General features: G+C 40.4%; 1 protein-coding gene across 44 annotated transcripts in view; it reads left to right on the forward strand.

Moving 5' to 3' along the window:
• Positions 1 to 18,195, forward strand: part of LOC122801915 (ABI family member 3 binding protein) — a 3,486,228-nt gene that overhangs the window by 415,612 nt on the left and 3,052,421 nt on the right. For all 44 annotated transcript variants that reach the window (XM_044071601.1, XM_044071602.1, XM_044071604.1 and 41 more), the window contains one exon: positions 13,346 to 13,525. In XM_044071601.1, the coding sequence (XP_043927536.1) occupies positions 13,346 to 13,525 (180 nt within the window). The remainder of the gene's footprint in view (positions 1 to 13,345; positions 13,526 to 18,195) is intronic.

An 18,195-nucleotide genomic window follows, 5' to 3' on the forward strand; every position in this document is an offset into this window, starting at 1 on the left:
ATATTTCACTAAACAAGTGCTTCAGTACTTCAATAACGCATTACCATTCTGTTAGCAACATATGCCCAGCAATTCAACCATTACAACAAAATGCTTCCCCACAAAGCCATACTCCAAGCTAAAAAAAATCCTGTAAATGTTTGGAATTAATCTGAAAATAGTAATAATAATAATAATAAAAATAATTGGTACTTATGTATTATCGCAACCACTTTTTCGAGGTAATACCGCTCGCTTCCTGCTGTGTTGATTTAACTGTATGTATGTACAGGATCACATTGACAACATTAACTTTATTAAAAAGCCTTGTTTAGGTAGGAAAGACGGTATGACATGTGAGGAATGACTGCTTGTTTCAAGCTATGCCGTTTCTCCGACATCATGTCACTGGAGATACATTTTCCCACAGCACTTTTGTGTAACACGCATTCCATCTCTCAAGCCACGAGCCGCTTAATGTAACAGACTCACACGCTGACAGTTGTCCACTTGTCTACTACGTCTTGACAGCTACAAAAAAAGAGAAGAGACCAAAAAAGGGGGGAAAAACAAAGCTGTCAAACTTTGTTGTGCAGCATAGTTTCTTAATAAAGGTGATGGCAGGGAATGCAGTGACAAGCCTTAATATCCTTTTATTCCTTCTTACTGGTACCATTATCAGCGCTGACATGCGAGGAGGAGTACATTCCGACGGCTCGTCAGTGCATCAGAGATCAAGAAGCGGCAAGCGCAAAAAACAGCATAAGTACACCAAAATCATGATCTGCACCATTTCCCACGATACCCCTGCCTAAAACAACCTTTCAGTGTGAAGGAAAACACACTTCTTGACATAACGGCAGCATGACCGTCTACATCTGCGCACGGAGAAGCGAGCGGTATTACCTTGAAAAAGTAGTTGCGATAATACGTAAGTACCAAATAATTAATATTAAAGAGAGCAAACCACAATTTATGTAATATATTGGCAGATAGATAAAAATAGTGAAAAACTCTGAACTTATATGATACAACCATGTGCACTTGCACACAAAGGCCATGCAGGTTACCTTTAAGTGCTGTAAGTTCTAGAACCGCTACATATTGAAAAAAAGAGTTGATAAAGAAACAAAACACAAGTGTTCATTTAAGGGACAGCACTTGGGCAATCCCAACTTAACCTGACAGTAAGTGACTGAAAGTAATCTGACAAGTACTGTTAGGAGCAACAGAGGGAAGGGCAGTCCAGATAGTTCTGAGTGATACCAGTTCCATGTTGATAGTGCTGTGAGTTCTGTTTCAGTGTTGTGTCAGCAGACAGGGATTTACTGTTCATATTTGTCATGCTTTGTTCGACTGCCTTACGATGATGTGGGAATGTGGATTTAATCATCGTTGTCAATCCATTTTTTCCCATTTTCTACGTCGTGTTGGGGTGTTTCATGAACTCTTGCCATGTCTCTTGATTCAGTGGCACTCTTCTACCTTTTCTACAGTTATGCCTGAATGTCACAGGTGGTCTCTTGGGTCTAGCTGTTATTATCAAAAACCCACTTCACTGGATCTCTTTTTCCAGAGTAAAACTCCGATAATGTGAAGATTCAAAAAAATCAGTTTTCAGCAAATTCGTCTTGTCTTTTTGCAGTTCAGTGAAGTGGGATTTCTGTAATAACAGGTAGACCCCCTTCTCTCACACCATCCATCCATCTCTTTGCTCAACACCCTTGTTTCCTCTTGCCTTCTTTCTATCTGCCCCGAATCTTCTTCACTTTCCTACATACTTGCCTGAACCACCATAATCTGTTCTCCTTGACCTCCCCTGCAACTGGAGGTACTCGGGCTTCTGCTTTGATGCCCTCATTTATTTCACTGTGTGCATCCCGCCACACATTTGAGGCACCTCATGTGCATGGCCTCTAGCTTTGACTTCATTGTCCAAGTTTCTGAAGTATACAGTAGTACTGGTCACACCACGGTTTTGTACACCTTACTTTTCAGCTTCTTTGACATTCCTCTGTCACCCACTACCCCAACACTCTGTGCCAGTTGGCTGCAGCCCCTCTGGTTCTAGCTTTGACCTCCTCATTCAGACTTCCTTTCTCCTCAACCACACCTTCCAATTACTTGAAGTTGTTAACTCTTCCACTATTTCCCTTCTATTTCAATTTTCAGCTTCTTCTGATTTCCCCTATTTGCTGTCATGACAACTATCTGTACTCAGTTTCATCCTGTGTGCCATTCCATTCAACTGTCATTTGCTGAAGTTTTTGTTTAGAGTCTACTTGCAATGCCACATTGTTTTCATGTAGCAGCTTTGATGATTTGTGCCTTCTGACTGAGTATATTTAGTAATAGTATGGAAGAAATAATTTACATATGGATATGGGGAATAATACATAGGTGTGATATTGGTAACAGTGAGCTGTTGTATTGATCAAGGATTGTTGTGTAAACCTAACTGACGGCTCATGTATGTATATTCATTGTCTATATTAAAGCTAATAAATGAACATTTGTATTAAGAAGAAACACAAAAAGCATTAAATATGGGAAGCAATAAACACACACTAAATTTGAAAGAAAATGGCTTAATGTAATGCAGTTGCAAAGCATTATATAAGCAAAAATTCGTACTGTAGGTACAGAAAATAGAAAACTCGTAATGTAACCCGTGGGGTTGCCACTCATCAAGTTTTTTTTTTTCTGTTTATCCCTACAGAATGTGATATTATGCATAGCTATCTACTCACTTTCTACATTTTTGTAATCTATCTGCATCTTTGTCTATAGTTGTATTTATACCTGTAGCTATAACTATGAATATTTCTATATTTATAGCCTAGGAAAGGTAAGAGTACTAAGTTCTCATCAGAATACATATATTCTTAACATACAGAAGGATTTTACAAACATTGTTTTTTTTTACTAAATAAATATTCCTAAGGTACAGAAACATTGCTTTTTACTAAATAAATGAGGTATCATGGGATGTAAAGGGAAACAATAATTTATTTTTATTTTAAGTCCTGTCCATCTAGGATGTTGGTGCTAGATGTCAAGCTCTGCTTGTCCATTTCATGTAATGCCATTTTATTAAACACTTGCCTTTACCACTGCCTTCATCTCATAGGTGCTTTGGGGGCACTGGGAGATTCTTGACTTATCTGTTGAATCCTTGATGGAGTCTTATTTCAGAAATGAAGCATTTTTTGTTGCTCCTAAAGGAGTACCTCATGAATTAGATAAGTGAGGCAAGTTAGACTGACCAAAGGAAAGTTAATTTACTCCCTTTGTGGGGTGAGATCAGGAAGAAAACTCCAGCCATAGGACTTATGATATTGCATATCGATAGAAGATGTGTCTCTCTTCTGTTCTACTTCTTAATTTTAAGTAGACTGACCCTGTAATTATTTTGCTGTGTGTGTGTGTGTGTATGTATGTATGTGTGTGTGTGTGTGTATATATATATATATATATATATATATATATATATATATATATAATTAGTAGATCAAACATATAACAAGTTCGAACCTCATATGGCCGAGACCATATGTTTGAACTTATAAATGCTCGATCGGACTGAATGGAGATCTCCGTACAGTGCGGAACGGGAAGATTTCCCTTTTCCACAATGTAGTGCAATCTCGGATTTGGTATATTTAAGGAAGGGGGTGTGGGGGCTGCAGGGGGGGTGTAGCCCCCCTGCTACAGACGTTTAATTTTGTTTTTTGTTTTTCTTTTTTTACTTCAGTGTTCGAAATATTACAAGTTCGAACATATGATCTCGGCCATATTTGGTTCGAACTCGTAATATGTTCGATCTATTGAAGTAGATATATATATATATATATATATATATATATATATATATATATATATATATTGTTAAGGAAAAAGTTTTTAAAACATAGTGTTATTTGTCTTTTTCCTCTGCTTGCAAAGTGAACATGTTATTTGTTGGGATATGCCTATCAAAGATGGGCCTCATCTGTGAACAAGATGCAGCATTGCTTGTGAACCTGAATGATATTTGTTTTCTGCATTTCAGAATAAAGAGATTTGGTTATAGCTCAGTGAAACCTGGGATAAGGACGCACGGCCGAGTAAGAGTTAATTTACTGAAGCAGGCTGTGTGTCCTGGAAATTTTGAGCTACCATTGTTGAACTGAACATTCTGTACTTCTTGAGCATTCTGTACTAACTGTTGGTTTGAGGTGATTTATGATAAACATGTTTACCACAGGTGTTTTCCATAGCCAACTGTCAACGGTCAGAAATGTAACAAAAAGTTGTTTTGCTTGCAGTATAAAAGTTGATGTCAGTAAACAAGTTGACCAGAGGAGATCATCTTGGCCAACATGCTGTGTAATCTGGTTAGCTGCTAATAAAGAAGTTTTTCATCACCTGAGACAGATGTGACTCGTTTGAATTTTTCTTCTGACATTTTGGTCCTTCGAGCTGGAAACCTCTACGAAGATACGGATCAGACCGACAGAGAGACCGAAAAACCTGTGCAGGTGAGGGTTTCTCATCTTAAGATTCCCTCGACTGAAAGCCCTCTGACTGATTTGTCATTGAGAGGAGGCTGGCCGCTCTCTGATCCCTATCTGAGGGACGGTTTCTGAACGAAAAGGGGAAACGGAGTCTCATTTGGTTCAGGAAGGATGAAAAATTAATTTTCTTTTAATTTAATTTAACCTTGTCGACAAGGGTTTTATTTTTAGTTGAGGGTGGGTAGGATTACTTGTTAAAATTATTTTGTTAGGATCACCCATTAAGATAGCCCCATTTTATAATAAGCCCTGTAAAATAACTTTGATACAGTCCTAAAATAAGAAATCTAGGGGAAACATGGGTTCGAGTTGCTGCAAGTGTGAGAGTGATGTCTTTTTAAATGTTGATGCTAAGTATATGAAAGGCTTAAACAAAAATAATGTTAAATTTTTGAAAAAGTGGAAGTTGAAATATGATTTTGATGGTACCCTGAATAAGAATGCCTGTGCAAAATTGGTTAGAGATTTGAAAAGAGATGCAGGAACTAGAACTAAAAAGCAAAGACAATTGGGATTTCCCCAAGCACAAAAATGGTTAGAAGAGGCAAATAAATGAGCTATAAAAGAAAAACAGTGCCAGGAAAAAGAAAAAATAAATCAAAAGGGATCACTGGTGCCAAGTGGAAAAGTAGCTTTATTTTTAGATAAGGAGGATGAGCATACAGTTTGTGTGGTACAAAGGCAGGCAACTGCTCCACCGTATGGGGAAATTGCTGCTGCCGTACCGGCGGAACCTCCTCAATATCAGTCTGAAGATGTGGGATCTGTACAGCAGGGTGGGTTATTGGCTGCTCAAGGAAATGTTGTGACCCCTCCAATTTACCCGCAAATTCCCGTATTACCCAAGGTTGCTTTGCAACAGGTAGACCAACCTATGCAGTTAAGGTCAGGACCAGCAGGGCAAGGACGTTGGGCCATTAAACTTTCTGACTGCTCAGAAGCTCTTCCCTTAATACAAGTTGCAAACCCACAAGCAGGGGATGTTGGACAAGAGCCAACTATTTTAGTTTATTGTCCCTGTGCTAGAGAGGATATAAAACGAGCTACAGATGGTATTCCTCATCCCAAGGTTAATTTTCAAAAGTTTTCTGAGGACATAGTTGGTATGCGTTTAAGTTATCATCTAAATGGTTTGGAAGTAGAACAAGTAGTGTGACAAATCCTGGGTCCAGATTGGCACTTAGTTTGTGGTACTTGAATATGTAGGGCAGATGACGGCACTACATTAAAGCATAATTCTGGGGTGTTAGACACGCAAGTCACTGATCTGTTAAAGAGAATTTCTGATAAGTGGCGTCCAAGAGCAGATTGGACAATAATAAATCAGTGCATCCAAAATGATGATGAATCTGTAGATCACTATATTGTAAGACTGACAAAAGTGTTCAATAACCATTGTGGAATGATGATTCCGCAGGATCAGACCAATGATAGTCCGTATGAAAAGCAATTGAAAAATGCTTTTCTTAAGGGTTGTAGGGCTCAGATAAGTAGTTTTATAACTAAGCATATGGTAGATCATAGAACATGTAGACTGCCACCTTTGTTTGAATATGCACGGCATGCTGAGTGACAATTCAATTTAAAAAAGAAAGTACATGTGTTAGCAGTAGGGGATGATGGTGGTATATTCTTGGTACAGGACCAAAGGGGGCAAGGGCGCCGTGGTGGCGTAAAAAAACGTGGGGGCCCGAAATTGGACACGTTAAATAAACCAGGTGGACATTCAGAGGAATATGAGGGGAGGTTAAAACGTGGAGAATGTTTTAAATGCGGTAGACGTGGGCACTTCGCTGCCGACTGTGAAGAGTGGCAACACCCCCCCACAGCTTACGAACAAGGGCTCCGCATGACTATATGATAGTAAAGGAAGGTGCCAAATTCATTATTGTGATGATGATGAGGCAGACACTCTGCGATGAATGTCAGAACACTCAGAAGGAAGGGTGGGATTGTGACTGTGAAGTCATAAACCTGGCAAATTTGGGTATTGCTATGCATCTAGATCAAAAACCCATGATACAGTTTTTGGTTGAGGGACAGAAAGTGGAGTTTTTATGTGATTCAGGTGCATCGCGTACACTTTTGGGTCCAGCAGTTCTGCCTCCGAACTGCGAAACAGATGAGTTTGTCCTTGTGAAAGCGGCAAACGGGAAAATCTATAAGGAACCACTGTCTCATCCTCTATTGTTCACGGATCCACAAACAAACCAAACTGTTAGGTGTAGGGTAGTTATATCGAAAGTTTGTCCAGTTAATTTGCTGGAAAGAGATTTGATGCATTCGTTTGGAATAGCGGCAATTCCCACACCTAAAGGCATTGAGGCGAAAAGGTTAGCGGATGGCTTGGTGGTACAAGGAGTACAAGACTTGTTTTACTGGTGTAGCCAGGACTTGATTTCAAACGGGTCAGGGAGGGTTGATACAGATTTGATCAACCTAGCTTTAAGTAAATCTAGGAGCGGGTCACCGCAGGTTGCGGCACACTTACATTGTACAATGTTCTACAGAAAGGCCCCTGATAAAGAATTTGAAAAAGAATTCTTTAAGCACAAACATGCAAGGATAATTTTGAATGATATGTTTTGGGATACGCAAGGTAATACAGTAGTGACCTGTACTTTGACCAAGGAAATGAGTTCTTTATATCGCTCAGGTTATAGCCCACATATTTCAATTACTAAAGCGGTGGGGACACATTGGGTAGATTTGGCGAAAAAGGTAACAAATTGGGACACAATGTCCGAAAGTCAATTGAGAGATCAACATATCCAGGAACAAAGATTAAATTGGGTGACTTGGGCACAACCAAGTGTACACCTCAGGGATGACAAAACAGAAATGGCATGACAAATCCTCCTAGCTCAAGAGGAAGATAGTGCGTTAAGTGCCTTACCTGTAGATTTATGGTCGAAAGGTAAAGGGGATGTAGGACTGATGAAAACAGCAGGTGAAGTTTGTATAACCCCAAAGTCAGGTTTTAGACCTCGTAAGCACCAATACCCGCTAAGTAAACAAGCAGAGGAAAGAATTAAGCCAGTTATTGAGCAGCTAAAACAGGTAGGAATTCTTGTTGAATGCCCAGATTCGCCCTGCAATACTCCGTTGTTTCCTGTAAAGAAACCGGATGGGTCATGGAGGTTGGTTCAGGATTTACAAGCAGTTAATTCAGCTGTGATCCCAAGAGCACCGGTGGTCCCTGACCCCTATACATTACTTAATGATTTACTACCTCAGCACAGATATTTTTCTGTCATAGATATAAGCAATGCTTTTTTCTCCATACCACTACATAAGGAGAGTAGATTTTGGTTTGCATTCACTTATGAAGGTAAAAGATAAGCCTACACCAGATTGCCACAGGGTTATTGTGAGAGTCCGACAATATTCACACAAGAAATGGCTGCAAATTTAGCTCAGTTTATTCCCCCAGAGGGAAGCCAGGTTCTGTTGTATGTAGATGATATTTTGTTGGCCTCACCCACGCAGGAAAGTTGTAGAAAGGATACCCTTGCCCTTCTTAGTTTTTTGGCTGAGCAAGGACATAAGGTAAATAAAGAAAAGTTACAGTTGTGGAAAGCACAAGTAAAGTACTTGGGTTATTTACTTTCACAGGCAGGTAGACAATTGGAGAACAAAAGAAAACAAGCAATTCTTGAGGCACCTATGCCTACGACTAAGCGGGAGATGATGTCCTTTTTAGGTGTGACTAATTTTTGTAGAAGTTGTATCCCTAACTATGCTGAGGAAGTAGGGCCATTGACCACACTAATCTATGACACTCCCATGGCAGCTAAAAATGATATACAGTGAACAAATACGGCAATACAGGCATTTAATAGAATTAAGCAATTGATAGCAGGATCCTCTGTTTTGGGTTTTCCGAACTATTCTAAGCCGTTTGTACAAATGGTTGATTGTAAGGGAGGATATATGACTTCGGTTCTGGTACAAGTACATGGGGATAAACAGAGGCCGATAGCTTTCTACTCCTCCAGATTAGATCCTGTTGCAAGGGCATTGCCGCATTGTGTTCAAGCTGTAGTGGCAGCCACCATGGCAGTACAAGCCTCAGCATCATTAGTTTTGTTTTACCCATTACAATTGCGGGTTCCACATTCAGTAGCTACTATACTTTTGCAAGATAAGATAACCTTTTTATCTCCTAGTCGACATTTGTCATGTATGACAGTGCTGCTGACACTGCCTCATATGACCATAGAAAGATGTACTACTCTTAATCCGGCGACACTTTTGCCGACTCCAGAAGAAGGTACTCCACACGTTTGTTTAGAGAGCATTCATGACAAAGTGCTTCCCCGACCAGATTTAACGGATATTCCGTTGATAGATTCTGATCTCATTTTGTTTGTAGACGGATCAGCAAAGAAAGACACTGTAGGAAAAACACTAGTAGGGTATGCTGTCACCACAGAAACTGAAGTTTTGGAGGCAAAAAGATTGTCAAACATTTATTCTGCACAAGCAGCTGAGTTGGTGGCTTTGACTCGAGCTTGTACCTTAGGGGAGGGTAAAAAAATGACAATTTATACAGATAGTCAATATGCTTTCTCCACTGTGCATGTTTTCGCTCAACAATGGAAGAATAGGGGAATGGTTACTGCGACAGGCAAACCAATAAATCACAGAGATTTAATTTTACAGTTGTTAGATGCAGTGCAACTACCATTTCAGATAGCGATATGTAAATGTTCCGCACATACCAACAGAAAAGATCCTGTCTCCAGGGGAAATGCACTTGCTGATATGGCTGCAAAAAAGGCAGCTCAAGAAAATGATTTGCTTTTGCATGACAATGATTTAGAGCCCGGACACCTCTTAGACTTAGAGACACTAAAAGTAATGCAAACATTGACAACACAGAAGAAAAAATGTTGTTGGGTAAAATATGGTATCACTCAACAGGATGGGTTGTATAGGGCATCAGATGGCAAAATGGTATTACCCTCAAACCTTTTTAGGTATGCGGCATTGGTTAGCCATGGACCTGCCCATGTAGGAGTACGGACGATGATTTAAATAGTGTCTAAGGTGTTTTGGTGTAAGGGGTTTTCAACTTATGCAAAGCAATTCTGTTTATCTTGTTTATTATGTGCAAAGTATCCTGCTCAGGGGGGAGTTAAAAAGTCTCAGCAGGCATTCCCTACCCCTCCATATCCATTCCACACACTCTGTATGGACTTTATTGAATTGACACCCTCAGAGGGAAAAAGGTTCTGTTTAGTCATTATTGATGCTTTTTCTAAATGGGTAGAAGCTTTTCCAGTAAAGCACCCGAATGCACAAACAGTAGCAAAACTTTTGACTACAGAAATAATTCCCCGATTTGGTTTACCAAGACGCATTTACAGTGATAATGGGTCTCATTTTGTTAAACCAGATTGTTCAGAAGTTGGGTCAAGTGTTTCAAATTGATCTTAAATATCATTGTGCTTACCATCCCCAGTCAGCTGGACTGGTGGAAAGACACAACGGTGTGTTGAAGAGTAAGCTCCGCAAACTGATGGCAGAAACACATAGATCATGGACTGCGTGCCTTCCTTTGGCACTCCTGTATATGCGAATCTCACCTTCCTACAAAGGACTTACACCATTTGAACTTTTGTTTGGGAGACCATATTACGTCCCACAGTGGCAAGGATTGTTGCCAGCGGAACGTGAGGGGGGTGAGGATCTAGCGGATTATATGAAGAAGCTGCTAAATGCCAAATCTCTTGTAACCAATGACTCATTTGCAGATTCCAGAAATGAAACTTTGTTAAGCGTGGCACCCAGGGACTGGGTGTGGATTCGAATTGTGAAGAGAAAGAATTGGTCATCCCCCAGGTGGGAAGGCCCATACCAAGTACTTATCTCGACACCTACGGCAAGATCGCTGAGAGGACTTTGTGGATTCATATCACCCACGGTAAAAAACTCAAGACTTTTCCTTCTGCCATTGATGTTGGTCAAACTCCATCGGACCTCTGAGCGCAAAGTCTGGCTACAAAGGGGGATTAGCCCAATAGGGGTTAGTTCATCTAACCCAGTGAAGAAACCAATGGCGCGAGGTAGTCCTTAGGGAGGATGGCCACGTTCAACTGGTACTTGAACTGTTACATGATGATGATTTTGGTGGTGAAAGTAAATATGTCCATACAAGAAGGAACAGTTGCAAGAGAAAAAGGAATGGTGGTGTTGCAAGCACAAACAGGTGTTACTACTGTGTTTAAGGTGAAACTTTGTGAAGGAATTTTGGACTGTTCTAAATGGAACAATGATGATTTCTTGACTCGTGCAAAATACTTGTGCAATAGAGACTGTACGTCCTGGTCAAATGTTTGGTGGTCAACAGATGTGAATGGATGGGAAACAAGTGGTGCAGTGATACCAGAGAAAGATAAAAGTAGGCAACAAAGAATAAAAATTGTGCATTTCCAAGGTACCGAAGTAATTGCTATAACCATTGTGTCACCACAAGAAAGTGATTCAGGAGTTTATGGAATCGGAATGTCTCTTCCAATTGGAACTGATCTTTTGGGGACCCTCCAACTTAAAGTACAAAGCCTTAACAATGCGACAAGTAAAGCAAATTTTGCCTTCACAGAAGAAGAACAATTGTTACTCGAGACGGGATTCGTACACCATAATGAATGGTTATCTTGGGTTAGATATAGTACCCGAGAAGCACATCGTGAAAACTGTGTTTCTTGTGCTGAAGGTAAACAGCAACTAGTGACAGTCCCATTGATGCGAGATGAAGGTAACCTAACGTGTCTGTTAAAATTATTCTTCAACAAAACTGAAGATAAATGCAAAAATGAAACTCAGCATTTTCCAGTCATAAGCAAAGTTGATAAACCGCCTGCAGCGATTTCCTATCTAGGTTCGTATATGTGCATTTCCAGAGATGGCACAGGGAAGAATTATGGCAATATGGGACAGAACTATTGCAATGTTACTGTGAATGGCAATGAAAATCCATTTTTGGAGAACCAAACTCATAGTTTAGCAGACGTATGGTGGTTATGTGGAGACAACAAACTCGTCAAGGCTTACGATTCCCTGGAAAGGAACCTGTGCACTTGTAAAGTTAATTCTGCCATTCTACATTTTCCCAGTTCCAGCAAGCAATTTCGTAAGAGAACCTGAAATAAAGCTGAAGTGGTTGAGTAGGAGAAAAAGAGAGGCACCGAAGCAATCCTTCGATAATGGTGTCTACATCAATAGCATTGGCGTACCAAGAGGCGTACCTGATAAATACAAAGCAATAAACCAAATAGCAGCTGGTTTCACATCGATCTTTGTCTGGATTCAACCTGATAAGAATGTGGACTGGATCAACTACATTTACTATAACCAGCAGCGTTTTGTGAACTATACCAAAGATGCATTGAAAGGAATTGCTGAACAACTGGAGGCCACTTCGCAGGTGGCATGGCAGAATCGAATTGCATTGGATATGCTCCTGGCCAAAGAAGGAGGAGTTTGAGGATGTTTGGGACTTTCTGTTGTACATATATTCCAAACAACACTGCGCCTGATGGAAGTATCACCCGAGCTTTGAAAGGTTTGGAAATGTTATCCGAAGAATTGGCAGAGAACTCTGGGGTAAGTAATCCCTTTACAGACTTTCTACAAGCGTGGTTTGGAAAATGGAGTCATCTCATCAGCAGTTTCCTGGTGTCCGTTGGAGTCGCTGTGGCTATCGTGGTGGTATGTGGTTGTTGTTGTATACCCTGTATCAGAGGTCTTCTACAAAGACCGGTTGATACTGCTGTTACGAAGACGATGTACCAGCAATTGCAACAGACTGGTGAAAGTGAATACATTGAAATGTGACTTTTTGCAAATGTTTTTGAAGTTTAAAAGTTTGTCTTGCCAATGAAGTAATGTATGCAAAGAAAAACTTAGTTTTTACCATATATTGCTGAAATAAAAAGACAAAAAGTGTTTTCAGGGGGGAAATGTTAAGAGAAAAAGTTTTTAAAACATACTGTTATTTGTCTTTTTCCTCTACTTGCAAAGTGAACATGTTATTTGTTGTGATATGCCTATCAAAGATGGGCCTCATCTGTGAACAAGATGCAGCATTGCTTGTGAACCTGAATGATATTTGTTTTCTGCATTTCAGAATAAAGAGATTTAGTTATAGCTCAGTGAAGCCTGGGATAAGGATGCACGGCCGAGTAAGAGTTAATTTACTGAAACAGGCTGTGTGTCCTGGAAAATTTGAGCTACCATTGTTGAACTGAACATTCTGTACTTCTTGAGCATTCTGATACTAACTGTTGGTTTGAGGTGATTTATGATAAACATGTTTACCATGGGTGTTTTCCATAGCCAACTGTCAACGGTCAGAAATGTAATAAAAAGTTGTTTTGCTTGCAGTATAAAAGTTGATGTCAGTAAACAAGTTGACCAGAGGAGATCATCTTGGCCAAAATGCTGTGTAATCTGGTTAGCTGCTAATAAAGAAGTTTTTCATCACCTGAGGCAGATGTGACTCGTTTGAATTTTTCTTCTGACATATATATATATATATATATATATATATATATATATATATATATATATATATATATATATATATATATATATATATTCATTTTAAAATCATTAGTCATGTAGTTCTTAAGACTCTCAAGAATATTTGCTTTTGATTTTATCAATAGTGTTCTTTATTCTGGTGTTACAAAAAATTTAATGAATAAGCGTCATATTGTAACTTTGAAAATTGCAGAATTGTATGACTTTGAATTACTTTTAAGTAGTTGTACAGTAAACAAAATATTTTTTTTTCTTTGTAGTTAAAAGAGAGCCCTTAAGAGTCCTTATCAATGCAACTGGTGATACAATTGTGATGAAATTTCTTCGTCCTAGCCCCAGTACAAAACTTGAAGGCTACATTCTTGGATATGGCAGCAGCTTTTACTCCAAGCAATATATTCCTTTTCCAGAAAATGGGAAACCATTTGTTACTGAAATTGGTAAGAAATAAATGTAATACAGTCATCAGAAGTTGAAACTGAAAGATAAACAGCCATCAATTACTCTGGAATTTTTCTTCATGATATTTTTTAAGAAATTGCTGCATTTTGTATTTAGCTCCCAGTCTCTGCATGTGTTAATTTTAAGTTATTGTAATGTTAAGAGCTCTAGAAAGACTGTTATTAAGTGTCATACATTCGAAATCAACTATCTGAAAGCCAAGTTAGATAAGGAATACAAAGTCCATTACCTGAAAATTGCACAGTCGTAGGCCTCACAATTCACTTTAGTGATATTAACTTAATCAAAAGTATTAAACTGCCACAGCAACTGACTCTTTGGGAGCCAGTTAAGGGTGACAGTTAACAAAGAGCTGCCTAGAAGGTACTTTACATGACTCAGAATAATAAGTTAGGCTTTTTCAAGTCAAGCATATGGTGGGTTTAAATGGTTGATTTCTTCTCAGTTTGGAGGTCTAGAACAGTGTTTTTATTTCATTAAAAATTTTTATAGTTTAAAAAAGATGGAGACAGAGATATATAAGTGTGAAGTTGTCAGTGTGAAGTTGTCAATGTAAAGAAAGTATATGGACATAAAGGAGGTGTATTTGTATCTCTCTAGATCAAGTTAGCCCAGTAGAAATTAGAAGCCAGAGTTGCGAACAGGAGGTAGGCTAAACAAAATGTTCATATACAGCTAGGAAGAAAGCAGCGGATTTCTTTTTCTAAAGTACAATAGATACTCAACATTATTAGATCAGGCAATATTATTAAGGAATCATTATTAGATCAGGTAATATTATTAAAGGAATTCTTTCTTTATGGAGGATTATCAGCTCAGATTACCATGTTGAGAAAACAGTGCAAAGAGAGCATGTATGAATGAGGGCAAATTAACAGATGGATTGAGAACTAGTGCAGTGCTAGAGAAGGAAATCAGTAGCTTTTTGGTGAAGTAAAGTACAGGGTGCTGTAAAAGTTGCGGGTGGTACATTGTGAGGCACAGACAAAGCAAGGTAGTCTCCCATTAGTAATTAGAATGATACCACAAGAGTGGAGGTTGACGGTAGTCGTTATCTTGCATATAGCTATGTCTGAGAAGGAGCCTAATGAATGCAAGGTTGTAACATTTCTTCTCCATGTAAGGCAATGGACAAGATTTTGAATAGTAGACTGGTAGAATTTTTAAATGCTATTGCACAACAATGTTTCGCAGCATGGTGGTACATAGCAGTCCATCTTACGAGACTCTCTGTTCAGCGGATGGACAGATGAAGAAGTTTCTGCAAGTTCCTTCTTTGTGGCTGCTGCTGCCACCATGGCATCAACAGGGGCTCCCTTGGAAAGGAAAGATTATCTTCTGGGGCTGTAATAAATTTGAATGAATTTCCCCCTCTACCTCTAGGAGAAATTTGTCTTCATGAGTCTTGAAGTCTCTGTGATTTTTGGAACTACATTTTATTACCATGGTACTGATTGCTGGAAAAGGATCTTTGCAGGGTAGAAAAGCAGATTCCTATGGCAAACAAGGTTCTTTCCATCTTGCTTACTATGGGAAAAAGTTTCTTTTACTTGAATAATTGAAATTTGTTGGGTCTCCTCAGAACAGGTCCTATGGTCTCTGGAGCGCTCCACACCTTTCGACTCACTACAGACAAAAGTGGGTCGAAAGGCGGAGACACCCAAGAGGTGGAGGGTCAGGAAACAAATGCATCCAGGTATACAGACTCATCCTCGGAAGGGGCTAGGGACTTCCAGCCTCCCCTCTAAGGATTTCCAAGATGTCTGAAAAGGAGACATCCTCAAAGGGGACCCTTCCAATTCATTTAGGTCCGTATCTGAAGTGATAGACTCAGGGGAGTCTAGATGTTTCCTCTTAAATTTCTTCTTCCGAGTGACCTCCTCCAAATGTTTGGGGGAGGTTTCGGAAGAAGTGGGGTCACCCAGTGGGGCATCCTGGGACACAAGTTTCCTACGTTTGGCAGGAGGAGGGACAAAGGCCGTCACAGGCACCGAGGAAGAAGGAGCCAATGGAGCCGAGGGTGGAGCAGTCTCAGGAGACAGCACGCTCCTCATCACCTCAAAGGCACCACTGTCCCGAGTTGAAGGAGCCTCCGACTCCGAAGAGCCTGGAGATCTCCTTCAAACCAGGAGCAAAGGCTTCAAGGCCGATGTAGGAGCTGAGCTCACCTGCGCCAAAGCTCCGAGAGGGAGATCGAGGTCGGAGAAGGTTCCCCCCTCGGAGCCGGTGAGAAAGCTTCGGTATCCAGACCCTTTGACAACTGAGACATCAAGGAGATCGGAGCAGTCATCGGAACCGATAAGGGAGAAGAAACCAGAGCTGACGGTTCCACCACCACAAACTCCATGGACTCCGGCTCCGAGCTCAAGAGAGTCGGAGAAGGAAACGATGGAGAAGCTAGGAAGGGCCGAAGATGCCAAAATCTTATGGGCTGGACTCGAGAGTAATTCAGCAAGTGCCTGTCACTTGAGGAGCCTGTTGCCCACTCTCTCCATGTCTGATCCAAAAGTCTGGAGGACCAAGAGGAGTGTGAAGAGGACCGGTGACTGCCCGCTGCAGGTTGCAGCAGAGGAAATTGTGGAGTGGAACGTACTGGCTCCAAAGAGGGAGACCTTGATCTCTTATGGATACGGACCAGCTCTGAGGACACAGATTTAGCCACTGGGGACTTAGCTTTGTCAGAGCCAATGCTGGGGGCCAACAGAGCCGAAGGCTTCTCAGTAATTTTTGTCTGTTCCGAGCTCAGAACTGATGGCTTGGAGTGTTTCTCAAACACTTTGGTTGGCTGAGAACTCTGAGACGAGGCATCTTGAGGGTTCTTCAGGACACCACATAAAATAAGCTTATTTTTTTCTTTCCTGCAAGACCCTGGAACTGAAAGCATGACATATCGACCAAGAGACCTGCAAGTGAACATCCCCTAAACAATAAACGTAACTCGTGTTCCCGTCCGTAAGGGACATTTTCTGGCAACACAAGTCACATGTTTTAAATCCAGATGATTTAGACTCTTTAGACATAATAAGCACTAATGATGGAAAAATGTTTCCACAGAGAAAACAGAAAACCATCACTCACAGCCTACAACAAGTAGAAGCAAACAGGCTGATAATCACAAAGGAAAAAACCTTAAAAGAATTATTTTTTTTTTGAAAGGAAGAAGAAGGAAGGGGGAGAGCCTCTAATTTAAATGGCAATCCCAAAAGAGAGGTGAGAAAAGGGAAGAACCTTCTAACTTAAACGGGTTCTAAGAGGAAAGCAGGCCTGAAAAAAAAAAAAAAAAAAAAAAGACGGCCAAAAACACCACAAAGAGCAGAGAAAAAAGGTCATTAGGCTAACGAGGAAAGATACACACTCTAATGAGTCACTATAGCCAATAAATTAACCAAAAATTAGCAATAACTAGAAAAACGTAAAGTACTTAGCCTCAGCCGGTATGGAGCAATCCCGATGCTGCAAGCGGCAAATGAGATCTGGGTAGCTGCTGCTAGGCAAGATGGGATAAGGGGTAGCCTTGAGCTAGTAAAAGCTCGTGAGCTATTGTATATTAGACGAGTCGGAGCCGAGAAACGGCTCCGAACCCAACCAGCAAGAACAAAGGCGAGATGGGACAACATAACATCCTTGGTTTTACAGACCCCATCTGCCATGAGGATGGCATCTTCCATTGGAATTTCCCCATCTACCTCTAGGAGAAATTTGTCTTCGTGAGTCTTGAAGGCTCTGTGATTTTTGGAACTACATTTTATTACCACGGTACTGATTGCTGGAAAAGGATCTTTGCAGGGTAGAAAAGCAGATTCCCCAAGGTTCTTTCCATCTTGCTTACTATGGGAAAAAGTTTATTTTACTGTGGGACCAAGCAAAGAAGGCCCATCAAAGGAAGCATTGATGAAAGAAGACTTAAAGGGCTCCACAAAGTCAAACAAGTGCATCTAAGTTTGTCTCCTGATGGTTATACCTTAACCTGCCATATATGAGGAACCTTCTGCTGCATGAGAGATTAACTTCTTAGATGCATTAGAGATCCATTGGAGGGTGGCCAGATGTGAAGAAAACTGTTTTTGTTCCTCTACCAAAATGGACCCAGGACTAGACTTAGACAGTTCTTTAACTAAGTCTCTCTATAATCTGGTAAAATGTGCCAAATAATTGAAAAAACATAAAGCAAAGGCTGCTGAGGCATAAACACACTTTCCAAATTTGTCCATCGCCCTGAACTGTCTAACAGTAGGATAAACAGAGGAGCTTTGTTCAGCCAGCCCCTTATTGGAGGCTGCTGCCACAACCAGGAACTCCCTTACTCCAAAAATATCTGTTTTTGATTGGGGCAAAAATCTTGCCTGGGGAACAGGGAATTGGTTCTATGGTACCTGGCTCCTTCCATGCTCGGTGGGACACAAGATTAAGGAGGTCATCCACCACATGGGAAACCCAAGACATAGATGGGCCAAGACCCAAAGGCTTCTACAGACATCAACATCTACTGAGAAGGAGAATCAGAAGACCATCCACCCTTTTGGCTAAAGATCTCTAGGATATCTCCAAAGCAGATGTCTTCTGGTGGAGATCTGCGGGACCCTTCCCCTTCATTGAAGTCTGTGTTTTTGGTTAAAGATCCTTAGGGGAATCTAAGTGCCTCATTTTG

Source organism: Protopterus annectens, chromosome 5.part0 (assembly GCF_019279795.1).
Source record: "Protopterus annectens isolate FY-2018-M chromosome 5.part0, PAN1.0, whole genome shotgun sequence".
Taxonomy (NCBI): Eukaryota; Metazoa; Chordata; order Ceratodontiformes; family Protopteridae; genus Protopterus; species Protopterus annectens.